The following is a 14,306-nucleotide window of genomic DNA, read 5'->3' as shown; positions in this document are numbered from 1 at the left end:
ATGTTTGAAAGTTTCGGATTGATACATGAAGACCGGTGTGTGCATACAGAGAGGTTGCATCTCAAAAGACAAAAATGCAATAATGTATCTTCATTGTGTAGACTATGGTTTACACCCAACTTTGCAAACACAGAGCTGCCCACGTTCTGTTTCCTCAGCAAGTAAAGAGAATGCCAGCTGCTTATTCTACTGCTTTACCTCAGGGGAAGAGTAGAGGTTACAAAAAAATTAGTTGGCTGGTATAATTCATCAATTTACTGCAAGATTATACACACACACACACAAATACAAATGCATAGATTATGTGTAAAGCCACCATGAACATGTGTTTTAATATTTATGAAGGTATTTGGATCATTTTAAAATCCCAGACTTGTGCAATGTCATATATATAATAGACTACTGTTATTAAAATACCAGAAAAAAAATATTTTCTACAGAAGGCAATCCCCAGAAGTCATTTAAAAAAAAAAAAAACTTCCTTGTTTTTACACAAGATTCAATTTCTTTTTGAAGCACTTGCATCCTTTGCCGTGTATCTAACAAAATCCAGAATAGGCAGGTTTTTGCAGAAACATAAAGATGAGGTGATTTTCCTCCCCAAGGCATAATTTTGTGTTGGTGTGTTAAAATAGCTTTAGGTAAAATTTTAGGCACATGGAAAAAGAATATATATAGAATGTGTATAATATAAGCAGAAGAATATTTATTATTGTGTTTTAAGCTAAAGCCTTTTGTACACAAAACCCATCAGTTATTAGTTCGTTCACATGTGAATTTTTAGCAGTCGACCAAGTTAATGAGCCATGGAAGCATTCTACAGAATCACAGGAATATCTCTTGAGTGTCATTAATTTCTTGAATTTTTATTGGGAGAGTGTTGTTATGACCAGGGAAAATATTTCTAACCTGCTCACAGTGATGCTTCAAAAAATCTGGAATTTTCAGATGAACAAGAATGAAAGTTTCTATTTTAGAACTGAAGTAAGAAAACAGAAATGGTGCGTCCCCACCTCCTCCGTCCCTCCACCCAAGCTGCCACTTCCACCAGCTGACTCAGAAGAGCTTGCTTTCCGCCCGTGGTTTCCATTACAGCCGAGTCCTTTGGTGAGCTGCACCCAGGAGATTGCCTCCTGGCCCCTGCAGTCTACACAGCAGCAGACAATGCCCTGAGCTGGCAGTTGTGGCTGCTCTGTCACCTGTCTGGGCGATGTGCCCTTCCCTGGGAATATACCTCCCCCTTCCTCCCAAAGCTTTCCACGCCTTTCCCATCCCCCGCCCTTCCCCCCGCCCCAACACACACCAAAGCATGCTGCACCCATGGTATTCAGTGATTTCTGTCTAAAATACAAGATTAGAAATGAAAGGGAAGTTTAGAACCTGGTTTTTTATTTGGGATTTTCCCAGGTAGCCTTCCTTACTAATCTCTAGGAAGTAGTTCTATTGGAGAAAAGCTGTGAAATGAACTCCTGGGACTGCTGTCCCACGGCAAGGAATCCTGGTGTCTACAAGCCTCAGTGGGTCTGGGCATTGTCCTTGTCCAGCCCTTTCTCTTGGAATGTCACCTCTAAAAATTATAGGCCTAGGCTGGACCTGGTGTGAAGATATCTTTGCCAAGTATTTGTTTCATCAGTTGTTAAAATAACTGTGTCCTATTCTGGAATGCAGGGCAAGTCCTACCCCCGGTGGAATAATATATTTTAAGTGATTTCTGAAAGTGGGTCGTGAAAGCCATCCGCCACATGGCCCATGTTTGCACATCTCTATATAGTTACAATTGCGGAATTTGACAGTGTAACTCTGAATCTGATTAATTGAGAATGTGTAAAAACAAAGTTCTTGCATTACAGCTCGTTCCTTATCTTTGTGTCTTTTACTGTGATGTTGTAGAACTTGGATCATATGGAAAACTAAAATATTATGACACAATGACTGAAGAAGGTAAGAATGATTTTAGAATTGTATGCATTGGCTTTTTTTTTTCATTTATGGTGTCTGTGGCTTGCCCATTTTTTTTTAATCTTTTTTTCCCCCACTCTTTGCATGACTTCAGTGCCATTGTGTGATTTATTATTCTTTCCACATTTTCGTCTAGTTTTTGCCATTGTGTTGGTTTGGAATTGGAGACGTGCAATACCATGAGCAATCATGTTATTCCATTCAGACGATCCAAACCATCTCAGTTGTGTAACACAGTCAGAGAAATGGTGTCAGCAACATAAGCACAAGCCCAACCCACTGGGTCATCATTATTTCCTCCACGCGCTCACAACATATAGAAACACATCCAACCAACACTCTTCTTTTTAATATGCCCCAATATCAGAGGTGGGGAGGTTCTGGTAATCTTCTGATTTATGCAAAGGAATGAGCGATCTAAAGGAACCACTAGGCCCCAAACCAGTTGGAGACCTGTTTCTGATGCAGAGGGCCACGTAGGCTCATGTCCTTAGCTGTCACAGTCCTTGTTAACTCACCCGAGAGAGGCCAGGGCCACCATTCCAGCCAGTGGGATCGTATATATTGGGATTCACACTCCATGAGATTGGACGTATCATTTTAACCATTTCCCCTGAATAAGTGAAGTCTGGCAGAAACTTCTTTTTCAGTGTATCTACTGATGAATTCCAGGCTCTGTCCCAGAGCATGGCCTTGCCCCAGTCAGAATGACTTTTCTGAAATAAGTGCACCACGGAACAGCAATTTGAGAATGTTTGCATTCTTGTAAAGGGAGTTTTTCTCTTGCCCTATCTCCCACACATACCTCCGCCTTTTGACTAATAAATGATATTTGTAAGTTACGAAAACATTTGGAGTTTTCCCGTGATTTTTACACTGATATTGACAAGAAATCAAAAGGTACCCTAGAAGGGGAATCAGTTAATTTTATCCTTTAACATGAGAGAAACTCCCAAAAGTGCTGTATATCTTATTTTCAGCTTCTAGTATTTCTGAGTTGCCTTAGCTTGCCAGAGATCTCCTAGTTGCTTTGCAGGGAGCAAGACATCCGACAGCCCTCGGTAAGAGCAAGCCCTTTCCAGCCCCTCCCCACTCTGGCTTCTGCACTGTACCTGGGCCCTTCTCTGCTGCTATCTCTGTGCTTTCAGTTAACCACTGTGATGTTTTCTAAAGCAGCAGGCCACAGTTAGGATCTGACTGGGCTCTGTTGTAGCCCAGGGCCCTCCCAACAACCTGGGGAAATGCAGACCCTTGGGCAGTGAGAGCCCCAAAGGCAGAAAGCTACCTATGAGAATCAGTATCCCACCACCACAGGGATAGAAAGAGCAATCCGTACCTTAAAGGAAGGCTCCTGTCCCGGCTCTTATTTTCAGTTCATGTCTTCAAACCACTTTGATTTTTTGATTTTTCTTGGTGATTGGCTTGGGAAGCCAAAGGTTTGGGCCTCACTGACTTTATAATTCGATTCAGGAGTCTCACAGCCCTCACCCTCGGCCTCATGGCTTGGGCAGCTGGTGGGTTTGTTACCTTCTACCTGAGCAGTGACGACCCCTCACTTTTCTCTCCTTCCTCCATCCTGTCCTCTGCCTTCTGCCCTTAGCTTCCTGTGGCCAGGGCAGCTTCTGGCTCTCTGTTGCCTCAGTTGCCCCTTTTCTCCCTTACTGTTGCCTTCCTTCCTCTTTCCACATCTATTTGAGCAAATGTGTCCATCCGAGTGCTGCCTTCCTCTTCCTCCCCATGACAGACAAACCAAGATTATGTGAAGATGCAAAAATGCTACTTCCGAGCTGATGCTACCACTTGATATCGAACAGCTGGGCTTTCTAAGCAGGGAAACAAAGCCAAAATAGTATCTGGAATGAGAAGGCTGACCAGCTTAGCAAGATTGTGAAATCTTCGCAAGATTGTGAAATTGTCTTTGGGGGCCCTCATGGTCACCTTTAAGGTTCCTTATCCTTCTCTTGACTGCCCCATTCCTTCATGCATATCCCTTTGTGCCCCATGCTTAGCTGAAAATTCCTCTCTGTTACAGTGATAGCTAATAATAGCTAAGGGAGCACTTGAAAAGCATGTTCTATGAAATACTACTTCCAAATCATGTCATTAGGAATTTTGCAACAATTGGGGGAAAAAAAGAAAGCAAGCTGGATTTCATAGTTAAATAAGCAGGAGAGCTTCTGAGTTAAGTTAAATAGATTTCTTTACCATGTGACTTGTCAGAGCCTTCAATATGTACCCGTGCACTGCAGCATATAATAGTAAATCATATAGAGGGATGGAGTTTGCAGTATCTCCCAGACTTTTTTGGTCAGAGGACCCATTCTTCCATGGAGCCTCTAGTGGAACTCTTTTAGAAATGCTGGTTAAGGCATTATCCTTCACCTAGAATAGGAACCTCTGAAAGATTCAAAAGTTTTCTAAACACATAGCAATCCCTCTCAGGCACTCATGGAAAGGATACTTTGGAACAAGAGGTCTCCCTACAGCCCCCCTCAGATTATACCCTTTGGCAGCTGCCTCTATGACAAGCCAGGCCTGGCTTAAACCTAATTCTGGGATTCAACTTAAAAGACGCTCAGTAACCTCAGACCTGGCAGCCACCATGCATGACTTCTTCAAATTCTTAAGGGCCTCTCCCCTCTCATTGAAAATAATAGCAATAACTGTGATATATATCACTTCCATGTTGTACAGTTTAAGGAGGTATAATAAGGGTGAAGATGTTATGGGCAATAGGGGACTAGTATAGCCTTCAGGAAATATCCCCCTCCATTTGAGCATTTCTTTTCACAATTTTAGAAATGTGACTAGCCCTTGACAGGGCTTTATTGTAATTGCCCACGTGCCTAGTCATTATTTGTAACTGTTTCCAGAGAGTGCTCTGGATGTTGTGTGACATCAGCTACTTGCAACGAGGCCTGTTTTATTTTTATTCCCTAAAGTGGATTAAATGGAAAGATGAATTATATATGCCACCCCCTATCCTAAGAGAAATGGTGTGACGATTTCCTCAATATAGAGAATTGTCCAGCACAGATTCAGTTTATTATTTTAAGCACCTACTATATGCAGGTTATTCTGCTAGGTGCTTTGTTGAAACACAAGATTAAAAGGTGGGCAGTTTGCCCCATGGAACTTATAGATGGGGGAGAAATAAAGCACAGCAATCACTGAGCCACCAGGAAGAGAGTGGTAAGTACCATAGGTGCTCAGAAAAAGATGACAGACTATGGGGGAAGGAAAGATTGCTTTCAACGGGGGACGGGGTGGGGAGGGGTTTTGTGGAGAAGGTGATCTTTGACCTGCACCCTAAAAGATCAGTAAATACGGGGTAAATTGAGAAAGGAGGAGTGGTTAAGTTTCGAGCCACCAGGCTGAGAGAAGGATGAAAAGAGGGGCCACACCAACCCTTACTGCCTCCCACCTGCCAGGTGCAGTGCTGTGGGCTTTTTATATATTCTGTGTCATTTAATCCTTGTGATGATCACATAGGTAGATTTTACTGAAGATGAGAAAACCAAAGCCCAAAGAAGTGTTGTATTAGATGAGGAAATGAAGACACAGAGAAGAAAAGTAATTGGCTCTGGGACTCGTAGGTAGTAAGTTGAGATGAGGGACCTGAACTCAGGACTGTGGCATGCCACACCCTGTCCTCTCAGCTCCACTGTGGTTGCTCCACAAGGTGGAATGAGGAACTGGACAGTTCAGATTGGCTACAGTGTAGGAGTGGGAAGAAAGGCTTGATGGAGACGAGACCATGGGAAAGGTTGAACCACAGACTAAGAATGACAGTGAGCTATTGACTGAAACATGGCCCCCCTACTGGAACACTTTACCATTAAAATGTTATTTTAATAAAACAATCTATTTACTCTCAGACACTGGACAAAAGCATAACAATTTTTGTAAAATTTGCCCCTCCCCTCGGAGCCCTTTCCCTCCCTCCCTTATCTTCAGGTGCCCAGAACATAAACGGGAACAGATCCCTGGGCCACACCCAACTTCCTCTCCCACCCCGAGCCAATCAGAATTTTATCCACTCACTCATTCATTCCCTAACGTATTCTTTCAGCAACACTCAGTATGGACCAGGCACTAGACTGGGTGCAGGGCCTGTGGAGATGAAAGACAGTGCCTCTCCTGAAGAATTCACGCTCTAGTGGGAGACATAGGCAGAGAGATGAGTAGCATGATGAGCAGACCCGAGGTGCCAGGGGAGCCCAGTGGAAATGAGGGCAGGCTTCTCAGAAGGCGCCGTGTCTCCACTGCCTCATTCCTGCTTGCCAAGGTGGTGACTTTCCCACCAGCCACCTGATTCTAGTGTGTTCACTTGTTAATAGCTGAGCACCTGCCTCTGTATGAGTCATGTTCCTAGACTTGATAGATTCGTGAGCTTCACTCCTCCCAAAGACTCTATTTCCCTCTGTAGCAAGATGTTTCCAAGGATACAAACAAATGACTCTAGGGGTAGTCTTTTGGTGACCTCAGATCCCCCTACATGGGCATCCATCCCTTTATCTCCTCATGGGGTGATACTGAATATTCTTGGAAGAGCAATCTCCGATTTTTACTTAATGTCCATAATCCGTAGTTTAACACTACTATATACAAAATAGATAAACAACAAGGACCTACTGTATAGCATAGGGATCTGTATTCAATATCTTGTAATAACCTATAATGGAAAAGAATCTGAAAAGGAATATATATACACGTACCTATTCACATGTACATGTATAACTGAATCACTTTGCTGTACACCTGAAACTAACACAACATTGTAAATCAACTATACTTCAGTTAAAAAATAAATAAATAACCCATAGTTTATTTCTCATCTGCAGACAACCAAATTTCATACCATTATCACTCCGGAACATCCTCAATAAATTGAACTTGGCTCCCTTACTAAAGTTACTTTAAATGAAAATGTAGAAAGTTAGTTCAAAAGAAAACAAACTCGTGTGATGGAACAGAGACATTCAAAGGAGAGATGCCTTTCCACCAGTGGCAGTATACACAACTAATCATTTCTGCTCTTTGGAGATAAACATTCACAGAGACATGTGGGTAGGTAGGTAAACAGAAATCCTGACTAAGGATACTTTGCAAAGATGCAATGTATTGTCCTAAACTCATTGCCATTTAACAGAAGCCATTTCTAGAAAAATAATTTCTCCACTATTTAAAAAGTCAATCTTTGTTCATTTGTATAAGGAAAAAAGAAGATAGAAAAGTTTGTTGTAATATCAAAGGCAAAAATAATAATGATCTTTTCTTTAATGAGATTAAGGCTAGTTTCATGGCAACCTATTGGCAACCTCTTTACCAAGCTGAGAAACTAATAATGTCTTCTGTGAATCATGGTTTCCTCAATTAGTCATGTGGCTGAGTTTTGAAAACCCACATTATTTCAAAGAAACAGAAGCACCCTAAGGTTACATAGTCTAGCCAGTCATTTGATGTTCTTAACTGCAGTGAAATATTCCAGTTCTTTCTCAAAGAGAAATTGAATTTTGGAATACTATTCAACAGTAGTTTCCATTGCCCAAGAGGTATCCTCTGAAAATGTAGTCCTAAAACAGGTCCTTGGTACTATCTGTGGCCTTCACATTATATTTTAATCCTGGCTTTGAATGGATGAGACTGTGTTGTATACCCTGATATATCAAGCAGGATAGTTTCATCTCTATATAGCAGAAAATCCAGATTAACAGTGGTTTAAATCAGATGGAAGTATATTTCTCTCTCAAGTAAAAGAGGTCCAGAGGCAGGCTGTACATGGCTGATATGGAAGCTTCACAGTAATCCTAGACCCCAACTCCTTCCATCCTTCTTCTTCACCATCCTAATATATGACTTTCAACCTCAAGGGCACCTCATGGTCCAAGATGGCTGCCACTACAGCTCCAGCCATCGCATCTGTATTCCAGGAAGGAGGAAGGGCCAAAATTATTTTCCCCAGCTGTTTTGTCTTCTTTTTAAGGAGACTTCCTTTTAGACCCTCCCAGTAAAATCTGTCCAAAACTCAGTTACATGCCTACACATAGTTCAAGGAAGCTTGGAAATGTAGTATATTAAGCTGGGTGATTTGCTAGCCCCAATAATTCAGATGTTATGTCATTAGGAAATGAAAAAGGAATAGATATTGATAGGCAACTTGCAATCTCTCCACAACAGAGAAATATCACTTTCATATAACTGTATGTTGATGGGGAGGACTGAGACCAGAGCAAGCTCTGTGAGGAAGATTGAGAGCTCATGCTAAGTTTGAGATGCCTATGGAACATCCAAATGGAGATGTGGAGAAAGTGGAATTGGAGTCTGGAGCTTGGGAGAGAAGTCAGGGCTATAGATGTAAATTTGAAAGTCGTAAAATATAGGTATCATTTGAAGCTACAGAACTGGATAAGAATACCTAGCCAATCAATAGGAGAGAGGAGGCCAAGGACTGAGACCTGGGGACTCTAAAGAGTAGGGTCTGGGAAGAAGGGAGATGGCCCAGCAAAGGAGACTGTGTTGGGTAGAGGACCAGGAGAGAATGGCATCCCAGAAGCCAAGGGAAGAACTTGTTCTAAAGGAGGGGCATAAAAAGGTGATGGCATCAATGAATTGACCAATGAGATCAAATAATTTTTGTAATAGAAAGATAAAAGAGTTATAGACAGAATGTGAGATGTTTCCAATGAGGAGCTTGGACGTGGTGCAGTTATTGCTAGTGACAAAGTCTAAGGTCTAATTGCAGGAGTGGATGGATGAGGTGAGCTGGAGGAAAGGGCAGCTGGAAGCGAGTAGGTGAGGGCGGTGAGGAACCAAGTGTTGCAGGGCTCACCCACATAGAGTTACCATGGTAACACGAGTAATGGAGAGAAAAAGAGTGAACTGGGTTCTCATATATTCAGGAAAGAGGGAAGGATGACTTGGAAGTCGTTCGGGGTATAGGTGGTAGAGTTTATTGGCCTGGCCTTCAAAGAAGGACAGAGAAATGATCTATAAGTGGTAAGGTAGGAGGAATGGAATGTGAGCACTTGGAGAGACAAGTAGTGTCACTTTCAAAGGCCACAGGAGAAAAAGGGCCATCAGGAAACAGCTGTTTCGGTTGGAACAAAAAGACAACGTTCACAGAAGAGGTTAAGACATAAGAGATTTACCGATGGCAGGGCTGGGAGGTTGAGTCAGTCCAGGGATTTTCAGAGCCACTTGGTGATAAGCATCTCGATGGTGATGGATGGTGCTGAAGTGAACAAGGATGTAGCATGGGATGGGAACAACCTAACAATGTTTTCAAAGTTCTTCCTAGAGCCTCTTCCTTGCGATTGGTTGCAGTTTGCAGTGATAAAGTGGGGTCTATCTTTCCAGGAGAGAGGAGCTCTGGGGAATCCCCCTGAGTCTCGCTTGGAGTGGGGAAGGTTGCAGAAGGAGATCAGCCTTCGTTAATTCAGGGAGAGAGAGTTCAGTCCAGCACAGGAGGACCTTTCTTACAGACATGGCCAAAGATGGGATGGCCTGCCTCAGACAGGAGTGAGTCTCCCATCTCTGGAGAAGCCAAAGAAGCCTCCATCAGAAGGATGTTCAGATAATGGGCACCTTGATGCTCCTTCCAGTCCCATGTCCAAGATTCTGTCCTGGTGCCTTTATTAAGTGTGACGGCAGACATTTTTGGTTTGCAGTCTACCTTTAAGATTAACTTGATCTTGCATTTTGATTAAGCTGCCACCAAGATTGTGGTAGGTATGTTCCTGGGTCATAGCATCTGGAATAAAAGGCTTGTGTATTAGTTGATCCATTTCACAGCCAAACTCTTTATTAATGTGGTTAAATACAGCAAATAGTCCGTTAGATAGTTCCTGTGGAATAGACCCTTAAAAGAACAACAACCCACCCCCCAAAAAAATCCTATATTCTTGGGCTTCCCTGGTGGCGCAGTGGTTGAGAGTCCGCCTGCCGATGCAGGGGACACGGGTTCGTGCCCCGGTCCAGGAAGATCCCACATGCCACGGAGCGGCTAGGTCCGTGAGCCATGGCCGCTGAGCCTGCGCGTCCAGAGCCTGTGCTCCTCAACGGGAGAGGCCACAGTGGTGAGAGGCCCGCGTACCACAAAAAAAAAAAAAAAAAATCCTATATTCTTAGTTACAAATCTAAACTTTTACCACAGTAGAAATTTTAAATTGCAAATTAATTTTAACTATTCTTTTTTATTATAAAAACATTACATGCGCACAGAGGTAAAAAGCAAACATTACATAAGGAAAGACAATAAAAATGAGTCCCCCTTTTACCGCAGCTTCCATTCATTCCTTAGAGTTAACCACTTTTATCAGTTTTTTAACATATTCTCTTTTCTTCTGTGTACTGATCTATACCTGGCTTTTGTTTATTAATGTGTCTTGAAGATATTTCCGTATTAGCACTTTTTAACTTTCCTCATTCCTTTTTAGGAGGTGCATAGTATTCCACTGCCTGGCTCTTCCCTGGTGGGTTTGATCAGTCCCCTGTTGATGAAGATTTAGAATATTTCCATTTTTGTTCATTTAGTTATTACAATGCTACATGAGCATCTTCTTTGCCCATATAATAAACTCTACTGAATAGAAGATATAAATAAAGATATAAAATATGTGTCTGGAAATAGAAATGACAGATCAGAAGACATACACATTTCAGACTTCAAATGATAGTGCCAAATTGCCCTCCAAGGCATTGCACCATTTTACATTCCTAGTAAGGGTGAGGGAGCAAGCCTTAAACAACAAATTTAAATAAGTTCTTTGAACAGAGATTCAAACTGACTTCATTCCAAAGCAGATAAGCCTTCATAATGTAACTACCTTCTAATTTACTCATTGCTAAACCTGACTTTTTACCAAAGTTGATTGAAAGCCAGGGTGCAGTTCTGATGGAAGTCCTTGTCCTTTCTAAATGCAATCACAAGTCAATTCCTCCCACACAGAATATCCAATTTCCACCGTAGCATGTGCCTTCTTGCCTCAAGACCATTGATATCCCTATAGAAACTCCGAGAAGTACACTGCAGGTTAACTTTCTCCCTTCCGGTTACCAATGAGGGCACCCTCTGTTGTGCACAGACACCATTTCCAGCACCATGTTATGTTTCATTCATTCCAGGTTTATGGTTTAACTCATTCGGTCCAACTTTCCATAACCACACAATTTTTCTGGGCACCTGAACAGATGCTCTCTGTTAAGGCTGAGCCTTCTCCAAAAAAACAGATTTAACTCATCAGTTATTAACCACATTACTTTTTTAGAGATGTATTCTTACAAGTCTCTCCCTGGGGCTGGATCTTAGGAAGACAGCAGCCTAGTGTGTGTGCATAACCAAACTAATCAGCTAGTAACCTGTATCAGATCTGTCAGAAAGACCAAACCAGCTGTGTGGGTAAATCCACGGTCTTCCTGAAAACCAGGACCAAGGAAGTCTTCTCATTAGAATACATCCAGCTCTTCAAACTTCATTGCATCTTATTTTCATGATCTAAACTGTCAGCAGTAAAAGCAGAAAGATTGGACTTGGCAAGTAAAGGCAGACTTTGCCACATTGCATATGTAGAAGGTGTTAAGTGGCAGCAGAAAGCAAACCATGGATGCTTTTTTTGTGTCTATTTCTGACATCTTCAGAACTGAAAATGTTAAGTTCGCCTTCATCAGTCAAACTTGAATATTGTTATTATAAATTAATAATATAATTTCCCGCCCCCATGAAACTTTCTCTTTAAAAAAAAAAGTGGGAATCTGTTATACCAGGAGGTTGGCGTGTTCAATTAAGCATGGTAAGTTTCTCTTTTGATTAGATCTGAAATGAACTGAAGTATCTCATTTTAGTCATGGGCCACTAAGCCTTCAGTCCCATTTAGTTAAGAACCCACAGCAGGTGCCGGCACTTCTGTTGCAAACCCACATTTCAAATGAGATTTACAGGCACCAGCTTACCATGTAAAGTTGAGGATTCAGAAAAAATAGAACATAAGAATCCAAGTTAACTGACAATTTGCAGACACATGAAATCCAAGTGACAGGAGAGGATGGGTGTACACGAAACAGTGGCTGCTACAGAATAAAATCTTTCCCTTTATGCCAAGATAAATAACTGGGTAATATATAGCTCATCATAAGGAAGAACTGTTTTGTTATGTTCTGTTTTTTATATACAAGTCAGAGTAACTGTTCAACACATATTTATTGAGCACCTACTATTTGCCAAGTGCTGTGAACAAATCAAAACTCTGCCCAAATGAATACACCAATGTCACAGCCCATTTGCGAGAGACATACCCAAGATACAGGCTTTGACAAACTGATTCCGAGGACCTCTTTTCCACCCCTTAGGTGGCCCCTTAGGGGCTGGATGCTGGCAAATCTTGGATCTGAAGCATGCCTGGGTAAAGTGATTCTTTATTCGTTTATCTCTTAGATATCCACAGGATGCAAGGGATGGGAGCAGGGGGAAGACGTTCAAGCCTTATATCCAGCAGCCCCTCCCTGGCTCAGAGCTCCAAAGCTGAGATCAGACAAACCCCTTCGAGGATGTTTGTGTGTGAGCCATTTGTATCTGTGTATATGAGATAGAAAGGTCCAGAAAATTAAGTTCCTAAACTAATAAAACAGGCGACCCAAAATGATGAAGAATAGTAGCTCTCAAGCCGTGTCAGCCTCGACTAAGGTCAGTAAATTGGCTCCTTGCCTGAAACATCGTAGTTTGCTATCTGATACCTGTTGCGACTTTTTTGGTTTGTAAAACTCCGATTTTGCCTGAATTTGATTAGGTTATCTTTTTTTAAAAAAAAAGAGTCTCAAAATAGACAAACATTAATTGTAAACACTATTAGACTTTGGAGATTTAATCACAACATTAACTGGGAAGAGAGTCTGGTGAGTTTCCTGCGATGTGTTTCTGGATCTTCCTTCTTTCTCTCCCCTGGAAAAGAATGTAAACTTCAAATAGATTTGCATACAGCAAGAACTCCAAGCATCTCTCTCTCTCCCTCTCTCTCTCTCTCTCTCTCTCTCTCTCTCTCTCTCTCACACACACACACACACACACACTAAGGTTCCCTTTGTTGTTTGTGTTAATGTTATATTCATAAACACTTACTGAGGACCAGCCTAAGAAGTAAGTACTGGGGGGACAGATGAAAAGCAGCATCCCTGCCTTGAGGGGCCCACAGGACAGTTGGAGAGAGGGTCAGTAAAACACCTCTGAGGCTCTATGATAACTGCCATGACAGAATCAGTATCAGAGCGCTGTGATAGAGAAAAGTACCAAGGTGCCTTGCCAGCCCAGGAAAGGGACTCGGGAAAAGCTTCCTGAAAGATGAGATGCCTAAAGCAGAGTCTTAAGAAGGAGTAAGACAAGAAAATAACTGCGGAGCATTCCAAGCCATATGAAGGGTAAATTAGAAGGAGGCAGTTTGGCAATGTGATTAAAAGCTGGGAGACCAATTAAGAAGCTGTAACCAACATCCAGGCTGGAAAGGTTAGACCTAAAGTGTTCAAAGGTAAACTCAAAAGGACTTGGCAGCTAATTGGATATGGGGGAGAGGGAGACCTCTAAGGTGGCTAGAAAACACTGGGAGTGAGGAAATCACCAACAGAAAATACAAGCAGAAGAGCAGATTCCTAGGAAGGAAAATGATGTATGGAAGTTTGGGGCATGTTGAGTTTAACCATTAGAGGGACTTCCCAGTGAAGGTGTTCAGAAGTCCATTGGATGAGAGGATCTGGGCCAGAGATCTGAATGTGGGAATCATCACTATCCAGGCAGTGGTCCACTGGGTCCCTTGGGAGAATGTGAGGTGTGAGGAAGAGGGAACAAGGAGGGGCCCCTGAGGAGTGGTGACACTTAAGGAGCACTCTCGGGAGTCCTTGAAAATTAAAGAGGATTTTGAGGAGGGGAGTGAAGAATATCAGATGCCGCTGAGAGATCCAGGCAAGTGGAGGTGAAAAGTGGCCACGGGTAGGCTCAGTGGAGCAATGCTGACAAATGGCAGATGCAGAGTTAAGAAATGACCGAAGGAACCCTAAGGACACAGAGGCACCAGCACAGACTGATCTTTCCAGAGGCTTGTCCATGAAGAGAAGGCAAGAGAGAGCAGTGCCCGCAGGAAACCTGAAGTCAAGAGAAAAGTTGCCACCTTGAAAGACTTAAGCATGATTATATACTGGGGGGAAAGGGAAGGATTGAGGATAAGATGACTGATTAGGCAGAGTCCCTGAAAAAGCAGGAAATTGGGATAAAGGACAAAATTTCAACCTTTAAGATACCAACTTTTGGGGCTTCCCTGGTGGCGCAGTGGTTGCGCGTCCGCCTGCCGATGCACGGGAACCGG

The 14,306-nt window shown here is 42.5% G+C and overlaps 1 protein-coding gene across 3 annotated transcripts in view; it reads left to right on the top strand.

The window, feature by feature from the left end:
• SLC24A2 (solute carrier family 24 member 2) overlaps positions 1–14,306 on the top strand; it is a 253,195-nt gene that overhangs the window by 187,772 nt on the left and 51,117 nt on the right. For 2 of the 3 annotated variants that reach the window (XM_024126763.2, XM_055087221.1), the window contains exon 4: positions 1,891–1,941. The exons of the other annotated variant lie outside the window; for it this stretch is intronic. In XM_024126763.2, the coding sequence (XP_023982531.1) occupies positions 1,891–1,941 (51 nt within the window). The remainder of the gene's footprint in view (positions 1–1,890; positions 1,942–14,306) is intronic. 3 annotated transcript variants of the gene reach the window in all.

This window comes from Physeter macrocephalus, chromosome 9 (assembly GCF_002837175.3).
Source record: "Physeter macrocephalus isolate SW-GA chromosome 9, ASM283717v5, whole genome shotgun sequence".
NCBI lineage: Eukaryota > Metazoa > Chordata > Mammalia > Artiodactyla > Physeteridae > Physeter > Physeter macrocephalus.
Note: the sequence above shows the minus strand (reverse complement) of the source record. Positions and strands in the feature narration are given on the sequence as shown.